The sequence below is a fragment of the Limulus polyphemus genome, unplaced genomic scaffold (assembly GCF_000517525.1).
Source record: "Limulus polyphemus unplaced genomic scaffold, Limulus_polyphemus-2.1.2 Scaffold1880, whole genome shotgun sequence".
Taxonomy (NCBI): domain Eukaryota; kingdom Metazoa; phylum Arthropoda; class Merostomata; order Xiphosura; family Limulidae; genus Limulus; species Limulus polyphemus.
This window is the reverse complement of record NW_013667490.1, coordinates 191,066-206,729: the sequence shown is the minus strand read 5'-3', so window position 1 is coordinate 206,729 and position 15,664 is coordinate 191,066. Positions and strand designations below refer to the sequence as shown.

The following is a 15,664-nucleotide window of genomic DNA, read 5'->3' as shown; positions in this document are numbered from 1 at the left end:
AAGACACAAACCTTGTGTCATGTGCATTAAAGGGTACCCGGGGTGATAGGGTTAATGTAAGTTTTCACCCTGTTCTTGTTGCTGTTTAGAAATGACTGACCCAGTTTTCACTGTCTTTTGTCTCTATCCAAGTTTTCTGGATTCTTGGCCATGTTTGTATTCACAGGAATGAGCTTGCTGACAGTGCAGATAAGTCTGTTTGCACTCGTTATGTCACGCTCATGCCTGTCCCATATATATGGCTTTGTGCCAGTTGGCAGTTGACTTAGGGTTAACAATTTCATAACAAGCTTTTCCAGATCATTCCTACTGTTGTTTTTTGGCCATCTAGTTTCCATAAGTATCAATGGGAGGATCTTGTCTTGTGTAGGCTATGCATTGTCACAGTTTTTTTACTCATCATTTTCTCTTATCTGGGACAGATCCTCCAATGTGTGGCCTTTGTAACACTCAAATGACAACTGCCCACATTTTACTTTCACACTCCTGTTATGAATGTCAGCACCAGCTCCATTTTAGAGATGTATTTTCTGAGGGTTTATCTCTGATGTTGGACGGTGTCATTGGTGATGGTGACACTGTCCAATTTGGTTGTATTTATAGAATGGCCTTTTTAGATCTATTTGAGTCTTTTACCTGCTTTTTGGATATTGTTTAATTTTTAACTTGTTTTCTTTTTACATTTTATTGTATTTTACTTGCAGATTTTTTACTGATTGTTTGGTTCAGATAGCCTAATTGTTTTGCACCATAAAATGCCAAACAACCAACCTTCTACAAGTGCTGTTTTGTTAGAAAATAAAGCCAAGATAAAATATTCAAAATTATTAAAATGATTGTCATTTAATTGAGTTGTTATGATTTTTTTAACTAGAATGGATATTCAAAATTAAGTTTAAATGCCAGAAATGTAAAACTTAAAATTAGTATTTTTATGTTTAGAATTAAGTGGAAAACTACAATAAACTCCTAGATTATTTAATTAAATTGAGTATTAAGAGTGAAATTAAGTTGCTAGCTGCAGGCATGCTTGATTTAATAAACCTTATAATGTAGTCTCCTGATACATTGCTTTTATCAGCTTTAATGCTTACATATTTCATTTTAAAGCACATTAGGATTTTTTCAGTAGTATAAATGTATACATTTTTTGTGTAATATTTTCATTAAAAAGGCTAGAAATATTTCAACAAGTATGGTGGGTTTGAAGAGTTTGAAAAATGTGAATAGGAACTAATGCAGATAATTCATGAAAAAGTAGAGTTATTCAGAGCAAAGCTTAGAGGACTAAACAATGTTTTAACAATTGTGTACTTGAAAAATATAAATGATTATTTTTTGTTCCAGTTCAAAACCCATTTATACTAAAATGTTTTACTAGTTCTATTAGTTAAATCTTTTAAAACTTCAAAACTAATTTTTCATTGTTTAATATGTTAGTGTGATCCCATCTAAACTAGTAAACTACTGTAAAATATATTTGTATGTTTATAGTAAAGCCATAGGAATGTACTTAGTCAATAACATGCAATGCTTGAATGTGTCACTGTATGCAGCAAGAAACAGATAATGTATTATTTAAGAGAGATTGAATCAAGACCAATTTGGTCTATGTATATAACAATTAAGTGGGTTCATAAGAAATGTAAATTTTTTTAATCAGCCATGAATAGGCATCTTAGTTAGAAATAATTTAGAAAACAACCTGTGAATGTAATACACTGATTCTAATTTTATAGTAACATAATATTTAGTTGAAATGTACTTATGTGCTTATATTATTGACCAACTATCAAGTGTTAAATCTTTTGTAACTTATTAGGGATTTTTTGGGCTACTGCTAGTGGAAGGTGTTACAGTACCCAGTGTCTGTAGAGTTACAGAATTCAATAATGGAGTGGTAAGCATCAAAAAGGTATGATACATACAAGTTTTCCTGTTTGTACTGTTAAAAATATGATAAGAGAGGAAAAAAATTCACATGTTTGAAATTACCTTGTGTTAGTCATTTAAATATTAGATTTATTTTTATGTGTACTTGAAAATGACAGCTGGTCTGCTGAAAGCTCGGGGTTTTAATTGTAGGTTCTAGTAGGATGTTTTAGTTTTTGGTTTGCTTGTTGTTGTTTTAATCATTAGGTTGCTCATGGTTTGTGATTTAATTATTTTAAAAAAATGTTGATGTAGTTTGTTTATCGTTTATGGTGTATTTGTTTTAAAAATTTGTTTCTGATTTGGTGTAGGTTGAGATGTACTTTGGTAGGGAAAATCATTAGGTAAAAATACTTAATTAACTTTATTATTTTGCATTCTAATTAGATCAGTTTTTTTTTAGTGGACCGGGAATGTACCATTTGGCGATTCTGCTTTACACTCAAAATTATAACTAATTGAAACTTACTTGGGATAGGGATTGCTTTGTTACTTTAGAAGTTTAGTGGTTTTCACATTTTGAAGATATGACTAAAGCTGGAGAGATGTTGTTCAAATGTCACCTTAACATTCATGTGATTAAGGTTTTTTTGTTATTATTATTGAGGTTATTCTTTTAAATTAGTTATAAAATACTTAAGGATGTCATAAATTGTTAATCTTGGTATATGTGTAAAAGCATTTTGTTAATAGGCAACTTGGATAAGGGTAACTTTAGTTAATATAGAATGTTTTTTATTTGGCTAGTACTCAGATTTATATCACATTTAAGATTTCTGGAAAACAAATCTACTATTCAAATTATACAGAAAAGGTATAATAAAGAAGTATTAAAAAAAGTAAAGAAAACTTGAAAAAAATTATATTAAATTAAATAAAAATAAATGAAGTTGTAACTTTTTGAATAAATGTAAGGTTTATGGATTAATACCAAAATTTTAAAACTGCTACTTTTAGGTTTAAAGAATTAAAACAATATAAAGAAACTCAGAAGAGATTTTTAGAAAGTGAAATTAAATATAAGGAGAAGACATTAAAAAAGCTTGAAAAAAATAATTGAAGATAAATTACAAGTTAAAAAGGTAATTAGTAGCATTGACTTCTTTTGTTTGAATAATAAGATTAAAAGAAATAACAATACTAAACTGATAAAAATAAGATTAGCACAGAATAACAAAATTTTTAAACTTGAAGAACAACCAAATTCGTAAATCTTTTTTGGGTAATCCTGATGATTTGATAATAAATTTATCAAATTATTGTTCAAATTATATTGAAAACAAAGTATTATCTAGAGGATTAGGATTTGCAATCACTCCTAAGAAATTGGAATTTCTTGATTATTTATTAGGATATGAACTCTTATTGAAGGATCTTAAGTGTTGTAAGGTTAATTCATCTGCTGAAATTAATTTTGATAATGTGTGTACACATATTACTAGTATAGGTTTAAATGGTTTACAAAGTTACAATTTGAATTCTAAACCATGGAATGGTTAGAAAATCAAGCCTTGATAAAGTTAAGTAAGCACAAAGAGATAGTGATTACGAAGCCTGATAAAGGTGACAAAGTAGTCATTATAGATAAGGAAGACTATAACAACAAGGTTGATGAAATTATTATGGACAAAAATAAATTAAAAATATTTTCTTACACAAAGCTATCTCCAACATCTTTTGCCCTCTAAGCATTGCTAAAACATGTTTTCATGATCAGCACACCAGTCTTTATACCCCATCAATTTCTTGCCATTTCATATACATATCATGTGACTACTCTCCACAGTAGTATTGCACCACCTCTGTTGGAGCAACTAACTCAGTCTACTATTCCCACTCAATCTTCACTTTCTTGATCAGGACTGCGTTGTTTATACGTGTTTTTCTCTATGTGGCTACGTTTTATGAATGTGCTTCTTTGCCATTTAAATTTTTTCAAGAATTTCATTTTACTGTGTTTACATTCACTTGTTTCAACTATTCTTTTTTTTTTGCATTTATTTTTTGCTATCGAATTACAAGAGATTGTTGTATGAATTTGTGAATAAATGTTTCGAATTCCTAGAAATCAGGTTCAACTTTATCTTCAGAGGTGGTACAGACCTTAGTTTGCAGGGAGCTAGATTCATATGTGGCAATGTTTCTGAGGAAGAATACAATCAATGAGAAGACAATTTGACTCTCTTTTTTCTGGCACCTTCCACCAGATACTATGCTGCCATGCCATTCACTTTGGTGGAGACTTGTTCTTCTCCTCTTTACTTACTATTGCTTCCAGTTTTCCAGGGAATCTTTGGTAAGTTGTTCAACATGTACAGTTCACACCGCATTGATATACCCATGATAGTCCTGGTTCAGATGCCCTTTGTGTGGCTCTGCCCTAATTTGCACATGGAAGAATTACATATTTCACGTCATAAGTGCTTGAACTTTGGTAAGTTTGATATTTATATGTCCTTTGTCATCTGTGTTTCTTTGATGTATTGTAAGTTAGATATTGATTATTATTTTGGTAAATTTAATCGTTTTGTACGTTCGTTAATATTATGTACTTTGTAGACTATGTAAATGTTGTGGGTTTGTTAGTTTGTTATTAATGTGTAATTTAACTAGATATGTTTAGATTGTGTGTAATTTACATACCATAACAACAAGTAACATCGAATTTGTTGTTATATTTAAGTATTCTCTTTTTGTCATTGTTACTTATGTGCTTTATCAACCCAATTTTCATTAGTGTAGGACTTCATTAAGCATCCTTTGTTGCGTGGGTTAACTCAGAGGAATTGTAAATTAGATATTGATTTTTAATGTGTTTTCTATGTAATTTTCATCAGTTTGCACATTTGTTATTATATACTTTGTGGACTAGGTACATTTAGATGGTTTGTCCATTTGATATTTATAAGTACTTTGTTATCTAGTTATGGTTTGATAGTTTGTACCTTACATATCATTGCAACTACTACTGCTAATGATAATTCATTGTTCTTTGTGAATAATTTTTTTTGTCATTGTTAACTATGTACCTTATCATCATCATTTTCATCAGTGTGGGAATTAGTTATGTGTCTTATGTCGTCTAGGTTAATTTAGATAACTGTTAAGTTAGATATTGATTATTTATGTGCTTTCTAGGTAATTTTAGTCAGTTTGCACTCTCATTATTCTTACATACTTTGTGTACTAGATAAATTTAGATGGTTTGTCCATTTGATTTTTAGCAGTACTTTGTTAATTAGGTATGTTTCGATAGTTTATACATTATGTATTATTACTGCTAGTAATATATAATTCATTGTTCTATCTGAAGTTTTCATAATTGTTAACTATGTGTCTTATCCTAATTTTCGTCAGTTTGTGCTTGAATAGTTACATCATTTACATGTTCTTTTCTTTCCTGTTCATAGGGCTGGGCTTTGCTTTGGCTCCTTTTACTAAGTTTCTCCACGTATTCTACAATTCACGGTTTTATCTATAGTTATTTCTTACTCTCAGTTGAGTTTTTGAGTTCAGGACCTTACCTGTCAGGCTAACCTCAGCTCTTTCAGTATTTTGTTGGGGTAAAAACTCTTGCTCAACATCTTCACTCTTGCGTCTTTGCACTCTTCCTTCTATGGTTGACTGGCTTCTGCTTGCTTCCTCCATTCACAGTCAAAAGACCACACTACTCTGCTCCTACAGGATACAGCATGGGTGGGATTCCTGATGACAGTGGGGAATTCCATTATTAGCCCCTCTCAATACCCCATTAATTTAGGAGGTTTCTTCTTTTCAACCTCAGTTTCCTCTTTGTTTTCGGGTTTGGAGCAAGCAGTTCCCACATCCTTCACCTTTTCTTACCACTAAATATGTTTTATCTCTTTGGTGATATGGGCTTCCTTGGAAACTCTCATTCCCATGGGTTGGGCTCTTATGAGTTCCCTTTGGTGGACACTCCTTGATCAGTGGAACTTCTCCTCAGAACTCTGGCTTGGTGGTTAGACAGAGACTAGTTACAGCAGGGGTATTGCTTACTCCGCTTCATCCAGATTACATCTGTTCGTGAGCTTATCTTTAGAGGTTTGGGGCTCTTACCTCGACTCCTGAGAGATTTCTGGCCCCTGGTCAATCAAGGAGTCTTCTTTCCATATCAACTTTATCGAGCCTTTGGCAGTTTGTTGAGCTTTGTCCCACTTCCTTCCTCTCCTACAGAGGTAGGGGTTATGGTACATTCTGACATCTCCACAGTGGTCACTTATATCATTGAGCCAGGTAGTACCTATTCCAGGTCTCTGTATCTTCCTCTAGTGTATATTATCTCCCTTCTGTGGCGATTCAAAGTTCACCTTGGACTGGGATAAGTCTTTTCACTTAATTTCATTTATGTTTTTATTTCAAAAACCTTAGTTTTAACCACTGATGATGAGAACCCACTCTGTGGTGGGTGTTGCCTGGTTAAGTATGCTTTGCATCAAACCCGCTCTATTTACTGATGTGTGATATCACTCATTGTAGAGATAGGGTGTTTCCACAAGGCCACTGGTGGCATACCCAGTGGTACATACATATATATATATGCTAGATATCAATGGCTGACTGTCACTCATGTATTGCATGAGTAAAGCAGAAGGGGATTTCTGCCCATTTGTGTTGACCCTTTGATTGAATAACTTGGAGTCAGCCTGCTTTTCAATTTAGGAAATCGTGGACACCCATTACACTGCCTCAGGTGTAACATTCCTCAGAACTCCCCAACATGTTTACTCCTCCCCCCTTTTTTTTATTCCAGCGGAGTATGGGAGTCCTTACCACTTCCCACATCCTGACCATGGAGGCTTCCTCTTGAGTGAGTTTAAAAATTTACTTTACAATTCATACTTATGATTATCCACTCAGTGGCAAGTGGGCAAAACTGGTTTCCCTCCTTCCATTTCCCCTGGATTCTTTTTCCCAGGTGGACAGCAATAGACAGAAAAATAAAATAGGAGGTGGGAGCAGGCCCAGTCTACGTGGGATCATCCTCGTAATACCGGATTTGGGATGACACCACCCTGTTGTTACAGATGTGTGCAGTAGAGGCCCCTCTTCTCATTAATTCTGGTTGCAGGAGTTTTCTTTACCTGGTTCTACCGTTGAGTTTTGGGAACTTTGTCTGCCTTGTAATGCTGGCTACAGGACATACGTACACTGTTCCTATGGTTAAGCGTATGTTCCATGTCTTTCTCATAATTCCGTATGCTGGATGTCTCTTCTCTGCTGTAGAATGAGTTATGATTTCTGTTTGTAATACTGGTTACAAATATTACCCTGTTCTTACAGTAGAGTTGAGGCAATGTCACAACCCTATAATGCCAGGTGCAATTTGTTTTACTTCTAGCTCCTACAGTTGTTTTGGAGGTTTGTCCGGTTTCAAGTGAAAGCTAACTTCCTTTTCATAATTCCAGTTGCTTGACATATGACACTCTGTTTAACTGCAGTTGATGAGTCTATATGACATGGTCCACATGCACTATGTTTATGCTACATAATGTTACAATATATATATATATATATATTGTTGATCCACAACATCCTAATTCTGAGGACAAATTATGAACTTTGTCTATCTGGTTGAGGATGCATATCTACATAGCTATTTCTGATTGTATTTTACTATGCATTACATCTGTCAGAACTAATCACACTTGTGCACATTCTCCTAATTCCAAGGTTGAGTTATGGAAACTCGTCTGTTTGGTTGGGGTTGTGTATGCATATAGCTAATTATGTTTATATTTTCATATGGATTGCACTTCTCAGACCTAATTGCAGTTGTGCACATCCTCCTAATGCTGGGGACGGATTATGAAACCTCGTCTATTCAGTTGAAGTTGTACATGTATCTACTGTATCAGATTCATTTCCTATTTCCAGGGCAAAGAGCATACCTGTAACAGAAGTAGTGCGGTGTCCTATGTGTGTGTGCTTAGTTCATCTCTGAGCACATCTGATCATTCTGGGTGGTCGATTTCTACTTGGTGCCTTTGTTGTGTACCTAAAATGACCCTTCCATCTTGGCAATGTGGGATTCTAGCTTTGTGTGAGAAGAGGTTGAACTGTATTGGAAGTTAACATTTTTCTTACATTGAAAATGTATTTTTGATAGGTACTTACCTCAACTCACACACTTCCCACCCTTCCTCCCCATGGCTATTGTTGTTATTTTAGAACATGAAAATTCTCGAAAGTGAGGATTGAGCAGGAATAGTAGAGGGAGCTAGCTGCACAAATATAGGTGGTGCAATACTATTGGTGGATATTTACATGTTCAGAAATGGCACAGAGTTGATGAGGTATAAAAGCTGGTGAGCTGATTGCAAAAATGTTTTAAGCAATGCTTAGAGGGCAGAAAAGGATGAAGATAGCTTTGTGTGAAAGGAGGTAAGTACATATTGGAAATATATTTTCAGTGTAAGAAAAATGTTAACTTTTGTTTCTTTCCTTAAATTATCTCAGTTCTTTAAAGCTGGTGTAAACACCATTCTTATTCTGTACATAAATATCATATTTTTAGATTTACGGATCATTGAGTAATTCAGAAGAACATGCTGTGGCAACTAGTTTTATTTTCAGAGTTCATGGTGAGTTTTTTTAGTAATTTGTGTGAAACATTTTACATAATAAAGTTGAATTTGATATAAAGTTTTATTTTGTAAGTTATGCAAATGTTTGTATTTCTCTGTAGCTTCTACACTGAATACAAGCATTTGTTAGAACTTTATCTGGAGAGTAACTAAAGTTCAGTTAGCCATATGAATTATAAACTTTTTTTGTTACTGTCAGAATATGGGATTTTTCCATAAAGATTTTTTTTCATGATTTTTAACTAGCTTTTAAAAGTTAGGGTTGTTAACAATTTAAAATTACTTTTGAAAGATATCCCTAACTGTTTATCAAAAGATTACTTGAACAGTACCATTTATTGAATATAACTGACCCACAGTAATATTTTAAGTAACAGCAACATGCATGATAAAGCATATCAATGCTAATTATATTAAAAGACAAATGTTTTAAGTCTTTTGTTGCTATAAAATATGCCTACTTGTTTATAACGACTACACATTTTGACAAGTTTTACACAGGACTATCATTTCCCCTACTCAACACACATGTACTGTAATCAAATTTCTGCTCCCAAAAACCACATTTACACAGACCAAAGACACAAATGTTCATTGGGGTGCACAGGGGAATTAACAACTATGTGGTCTAATTGGAGTGCTGTGATTCCAGTTTCTTCAGCCATCTTTCCCGTAAAACCAGCTTTTGAAGTGAAGAATATGATTTCAAGATGGAAACATACTGGCCTTCATAAACTTCAGATCCTTGTTTATTATTTTTCTAATGGTACTGGGAAATATTCCCATCTTCATTACAGTGACTTTTTTGAGTCAAGTAATTCCATTTCATGACCAAAGGTTTCCACTTTGTGGATGAAAGAATTGCTCTGAATTAGGTAAGGATGTGGTTTTGGAACCTGTTGATGTCTTAAATACTAAGCTTTGTAGGGTTTTTTTCATTTCCCTTCTTTGAAATGCTCTTTGGCTTTACACCACTTAAAATTATGCCATACCTTTATTTTTTCTTGGAAAGGCCTATCATGTATCTTCTTCCAGCCTCAAGTTTATCTATAGAAGTATTACCCTGTTAAATAGTGGAGTATCAGTATGAATCAAATATATAGAAACTAAACATGTCTCTTGTGGTTCCATGGCTCACATCTGTCAAATGGTGGGGACTCAGTATGAACCAAATATATAGGTATGTCTCCCAGTGTATCAATACTAAACGTGTCTCCTCTGGCTCACATCTGTAGTGATTTGTATGTTTGTATAAAATACAATTAACCCTTTATTATTAAAAATCTGACTCAATTTGCTCTGATTTATGTGTTTTTTTTTAGAGCTAATATTTATGGAAACAATAATGGTACTTATTTGCTTATATCTACAAGTTGCTGTAAAAAGTTCCAAGCTTTCAATTTTTCTTGTACTTACAAGTTTGAGAGCTATATAAAATAAAAGCAACATTGTAAGTTAAAAAAATTCTAGAAATGTTTCGATAAATAATATTCCAAAGAGTTTTAAATACAATTTTTATATGTGCAAGTTTATTATAAATTATATATTTTAACATTCTTTAGAAAACAACATTAACAAAACAATCTATGCTTATATCATCATTTACTGTATACAATGATTACTTTGTTAAAGATATTGCAGAGTTAGAGAAGCATGTCAGTGAACAAAACAGCAGGTCAGAAGAATGGATAAAAATAATAAACAACACAAAAATGAAGTTGAATGAAGAAGTAGAGAAGTCGGATGACATGATATTAATAGATACAGTTGATGTGTATAGAAACCTTCCTCAAAAAGTTGTCAAGTTCTTTCAATGGTAGGTTACCATTCTTCAAGGATTATACAAACATACATACATACGCAGTAAAATTAAAAGATGAATGTTCTTGTTGATACACTGTAGTACAGTTAATATTCATTTAGAAACTTGATTCAATTTGTGACGATATAAAGCTAGTCTTTGGCTTGAAAACTTGACTTTGTATTTTTCAGATTATGTAATGTAAAAACCTGAATCATTTAGACATTTGAGTTTGAGGCAGCTTTTACAAATCAAGTAATATGTGTGTTTACTTCCCTCAGTTTAACTCGATTTTAATAAACATTCAACACAATTGCTTTTTAATTAAACTTCTTAGATATTTTTTATCTTTTAAACAGGTAAGTGAAACTTACCTTTGAATCCCATTCTTTTTTTTTTTTTAAAAACAAGAGATTTGCTTGCAAGCAGCTAATAACTACAACAGTTAATAACTGGATCAAACTCCAGTGATATACATACAAAGAACTAGTAAGAAGAAACATTAATATTTATTTGTTTTATTTTACTTTATCTCACCATTTTTACGTGAATGAATAATTACTGTACAAGTGTGCTTATGATGTGTACTGAGCATTCATGCTTTATATCTGCGATTATATAAAAATTGTATTAGAAAAGGAAACATTGTAGAGTAGAAACAGTTTTATTTTGACAGAAACTTTGTGCACTGTGACAGTACCATAAAATGTGTGAGGTAAATGTTGTCTTTTACTTCAATATTCCCACAAAGTTTAAATATTAATATTTTGCTATAGCAGGCTTTTATATCTGACGTCATTCTTTTGTATTATTTAAAAGGTTTCTACAAAGTTGTGAGATATTTCAGATTGAAATTTTTTCTCTTTGAAAATTCATTTGAAAACATGGTAACAAGACTTGTTGCTAAGTGCATAAAAAAAACTTTAAAAAGAAACTACTGAAGAAGATATGCTATAAACAAGATGTTTTTTGTATCATTCAAAATCTAAGAGAAATCTAAACATAGTAGAAAAGGGACAAATGTAATTAAAGTATATGTTTTTAAACTGAAATTGTTAAACATCCTAAATATGAAAAATACTTTTAAATTATCATAATGACCAGTAGATTTTTGTAATTTTGTAAAGTTGTTGATTTTATGTATGTCTATTATTATTAATTTTTGGTTAGGCTAAACAAGACCCAAAGTTTTTCCTTTGTACTGAAAACCGATGATGATTGCATGATAGATATACATGCTGTTTTAGAAAGGTTAAACCAGGACCAAAACTTCCACAGTCCCAAAGTATGGTGGAGCAGGTACATGTGAAACAACTTTTTTCATATTAATGCTTATATAAAATATCAATATTTTAAAATTATTTTGTGAAATATTCTTAATTAACTCTCTCAGTATGGGGTTGGTCCCAGGGATCGACCACGGGACCATTTTTACTTATGTATAATTTTAATACTGTAACTTTTGATACAGTGTATGTATCTTCACAAAATTTGGCAGACTTTTAGTACACGTTACAAGTATTTTTAATAAACTAAAAAAGATATGCTCATGAATATATTGAGTATTTGTTTTGAATAGTCTGTATGCAAAGTGATTTTAATGTTAAGATAAAAAAACTATTCTTCGTCCCAAAAATCTCAAATATCATTTGTGTAATCTCTACAAATTCCTAAATACATTTCAAATGTTTGTTTTCACTAAAACTTTATATTTTGTCTGTTATTTTCTGAACCCTAACTCTATACAACATTGGTCAATTTGACCAACCTTGTAACTACCAAACAAAAATCTAAATTATCCATTTTTTTCTTACTAGAATGACTTCAAATTGTAACATGAAACTACATTCGTTTATCCTAAGTAGCTTTAAACTCGTAACAGTATACATCTATTTATAATTGAATTTTATTGTTTTACTGCCCTTTGAACTGTGTCTAACCACTATTTCTGCCATTATAAGTTGTAAATCACTTGGGAAATGTGGAGGTCACATTATGCTATTGAATTACATTACCCATGAGCTGCTTGTGTACATGCCTCATGAAATATTTTTATTATACTGTTATTATTTATTTTACCTAATCTAACCTTAACTAACCTAAAGAGATCCATATTTTTACATTTTAGTTACTTTTATAATAATAAATAAGGAATAAACATGAAATAAAGTACTCACCCGAATCTTCTTTTTTCTTGCTGTTGATTGTCAATAACACTTCACCCTACTTTTCAAAATAAATTTAATTTAATTAAATAATGCTCTAAAAAAATAGACTAATAACATGCAAAAAGTAGACAATTTCCTCTAACTCTTACAATTTTTCTGGCTTTCTAACTATGCAACAATAGTTGTTACAAATTCATCTAAGCTAGTCGTCATATTTTTCGTGGGAACAAAACTTTCATTAACAGTAAAATTGACAATTTTTCATTCAGAAAACAACGTTATACAATATGCCATTTGCTAGATGAAACCTTGGCTTTCTATTGGTTATAAATAATTTAGAATTAAATGTAAGAGAGAACTATTAACAAATCCTGAAAGTGAAGATGTGGCAGGAGGGGGTCTGATTTTCTATTCGATAGCTCTGTAACCAGTTAAAATTGAAGGTTATAAAAATTTTGGTATGTCTGAAGAATAATGATTTTATAGAGAGTAATTTACATTTAATTTTGTACTTTTTTGAGGGGTGGTGGATAAAATAGGGATGATGACATGCTAAGAGAAAATGTGTCACGTGGGTCACACTAGTGGAAATTCAGGATTTTCTAAAATATTTCCTTGTCTATTTAAGAACTTAATACTTGTATACTATTAAAATTTGGATTATTAGCTGAGATTTTATGCTATTCTAATTGGTATAACATAAACAAAAAGTAGTTTAATAAAATTTTGAATATAAGTCACTAAAACACTGTGACATGCACAGTAAAGTATGCCTGTTGTGATAGGGTTGAAAAACCTGATTTTTTTTTCTAAAAAACACTTGTAATGTTTACTAAAAACTTGCCAAATCTTATGAAGATAAACTTACTACATTAAAATTTATAGCATGTATACTTGCATGTTATCTCGTAGTTCCAAGGTCAGTTAAAGTGACCAACTGCTTACAGATAGAATTCATGTAAATTTTAATACTGCATTAACCCAGTCTATCATTTGATTCACTAATTGTCACCGAGTTCTATCAGTTTTGGAGAAATTCACCTCTCTTCAATAACCTTGGACAAGTTCAAGTCGAAAGAACAAGACTAGACTTCTTATATTGGTAGAATGTGTCTGCTAAGTAATTCAGAAGAATAAGTTAGCCTGTATCAGTGCTACATATTCTTCAACTTGTATATCAATATAGGTTCACTGTGATGAGTAAAACACAAGTTAAAACACCACACATGCAGTATACACTCTACCACTGTAAGAAGCCTAACTTTGTTCTTTCACTTTGCCCTTGCCCAAGATTACTTATGAGAACTGGAACTCCTAGAAACTGGCATAACTCAGTGACAAGTAATGAATAAAAGGATAGATTGGGCTTCATATTTAGTTTCAGTATTTTAAAACAATTTGTTTTCTGAATAATTCAGAAGAAAAACTAATAACATGATGTTTCATATTCTACAAATTCTGCATAAATATAGGTGTACTGTGCTGAGGAAAAGACAATTTCAAACATCATAAATATAATCTCTTACTCTTTTGTGACTATAACCTCAGGTTTCGCAGCGAGTACCCAGTTGAATTGTATGGAAAGTGGGGTGAATGGGATTACACCTCTCCTGTGTATCCAGTCTTTGCTTGTGGAGCAGGCAGTGTTTTGTCCAGAGATTTGGTGTCATGGATTACACAGAATACTGAAACTTTATACAACTATCAGGTTTGTTGTGTATTTAAATTTTGTAGGTGGTTAATGATATTTTATCATAAACTGCATCTGAATATTTTTTTTTATGTACTTGTAGAAGCTAGGAGAAAAATGACATTGACAATTTTCTTTCTACAAGGAATGATAACTGATTAAATCATTCAAATGTCTTTGATTCAATTTTACATAAAAGTAATTTTTTCATTGTTAAAAATTATTTTAATTGTTTAACTTTTGTTTCACCTATCCTGTTATTTTACACTGTATTCAACGATATGTGATACTCTGTATGTGATGGGAAAATATATGAGGTAAATACTTTGATCTTCGTAAAGATAACTAATAACATGCATTTACATGAACTGAAATAACTTTATTTAACACAAAATATGTATCAAGTTTCTTTGTGTTAGGTATGAGGTATATATGAGGTAAATACTTTGATCTTCATAAAGATAAAAAATAACATGCATTTACATGAACTGAAATAACTTTACTTAGCACAAAATATGTATCAAGTTTCTTTGTGTTTTATAGAAGATAAGTAATACTTATTCTGTTTTTAATACAACAAATATGCTGCATTATTAAAAGTACTGGAACAGTACATCTTAAAAGGAGAAAGTTGTGTGTTGCTACTGAAGCCTCATTTTAAATGAAAGTGGGCCCACCTTTTGCACTAATCACAGCTTGGTCTTTGTTAGTAACACTTGATGCTTAATCAGGCAGAATAGACTGCCACTCCTTTTAACCCTTTCTATGTGGGGGATCCTTTACTGCTCATGTCACAAGGTTTTTAGTGGATTACATTCAAAATTTAATTAAACTACTTTTTGTTCATGTTATACCATACAGTATAAAATCATAACTAATAATCCATATTTTAGTAGTATATAAGTTTTAAGTTCTTAATTTTATAAGGCAATATTTAAAAAAAATCCCGAATTTCCTCTAGTGTGAGAAATGTGACATTTGTTCTCTAGGCATCCCCTCTTCTCTAATTTATTCACCACCTCTCCAATAAGTATACAATTCAACATCAGTTATTCAATATAATATTGTCATCGCTCAGGCAAAGCATAATTTTTATAGTCTTCAATCTTCTTTGGTTACAGAGCCATCAAATAGAAAATCGAACCCCTCTTGCCACACCCACCTGTAACATCATCTCCTTTTAGGATTTGTCAGTAGTTCTCTTTTACAATTAATACTATATTATTTATAACCAATAGAAAGCTAAGGTTTTAATCTATCAAATGCCATATCATATTATGTTGTTTACCAATTTCTTTTTCAGTAAAAGCTTTGTTCTCATAGATAACACATTGTCTAGCTTGAAAATTTATAATGGCTCTTGTTGTATAGTTAAAAAGCGAGAAAAATTGTGATAGTTGTGGGACATTTTCTGCTTGTTGCATGTTATTATTCTATTCTTTGGTGTATTATTTAATTGAATAAAAAT

General features: G+C 31.8%; 1 protein-coding gene across 5 annotated transcripts in view; it reads left to right on the top strand.

Moving 5' to 3' along the window:
• Window positions 1-15,664, top strand: part of LOC106465238 (UDP-GalNAc:beta-1,3-N-acetylgalactosaminyltransferase 2-like) — a 54,864-nt gene that overhangs the window by 21,329 nt on the left and 17,871 nt on the right. For 4 of the 5 annotated variants that reach the window (XR_002611926.1, XR_002611927.1, XM_013925445.2 and 1 more), the window contains 5 exons: window positions 1,823-1,915; window positions 8,468-8,534; window positions 10,170-10,353; window positions 11,509-11,637; window positions 14,055-14,214. Coding sequence is in view for 3 of the 5 variants with exons in the window: in XM_013925445.2 (XP_013780899.1) it covers window positions 1,823-1,915; window positions 8,468-8,534; window positions 10,170-10,353; window positions 11,509-11,637; window positions 14,055-14,214 (633 nt within the window). In the remaining 2 variants the exon portion in view is untranslated. The remainder of the gene's footprint in view (window positions 1-1,822; window positions 1,916-8,467; window positions 8,535-10,169; window positions 10,354-11,508; window positions 11,638-14,054; window positions 14,215-15,664) is intronic. The other variant, XM_022393109.1, reaches the window with a different exon arrangement.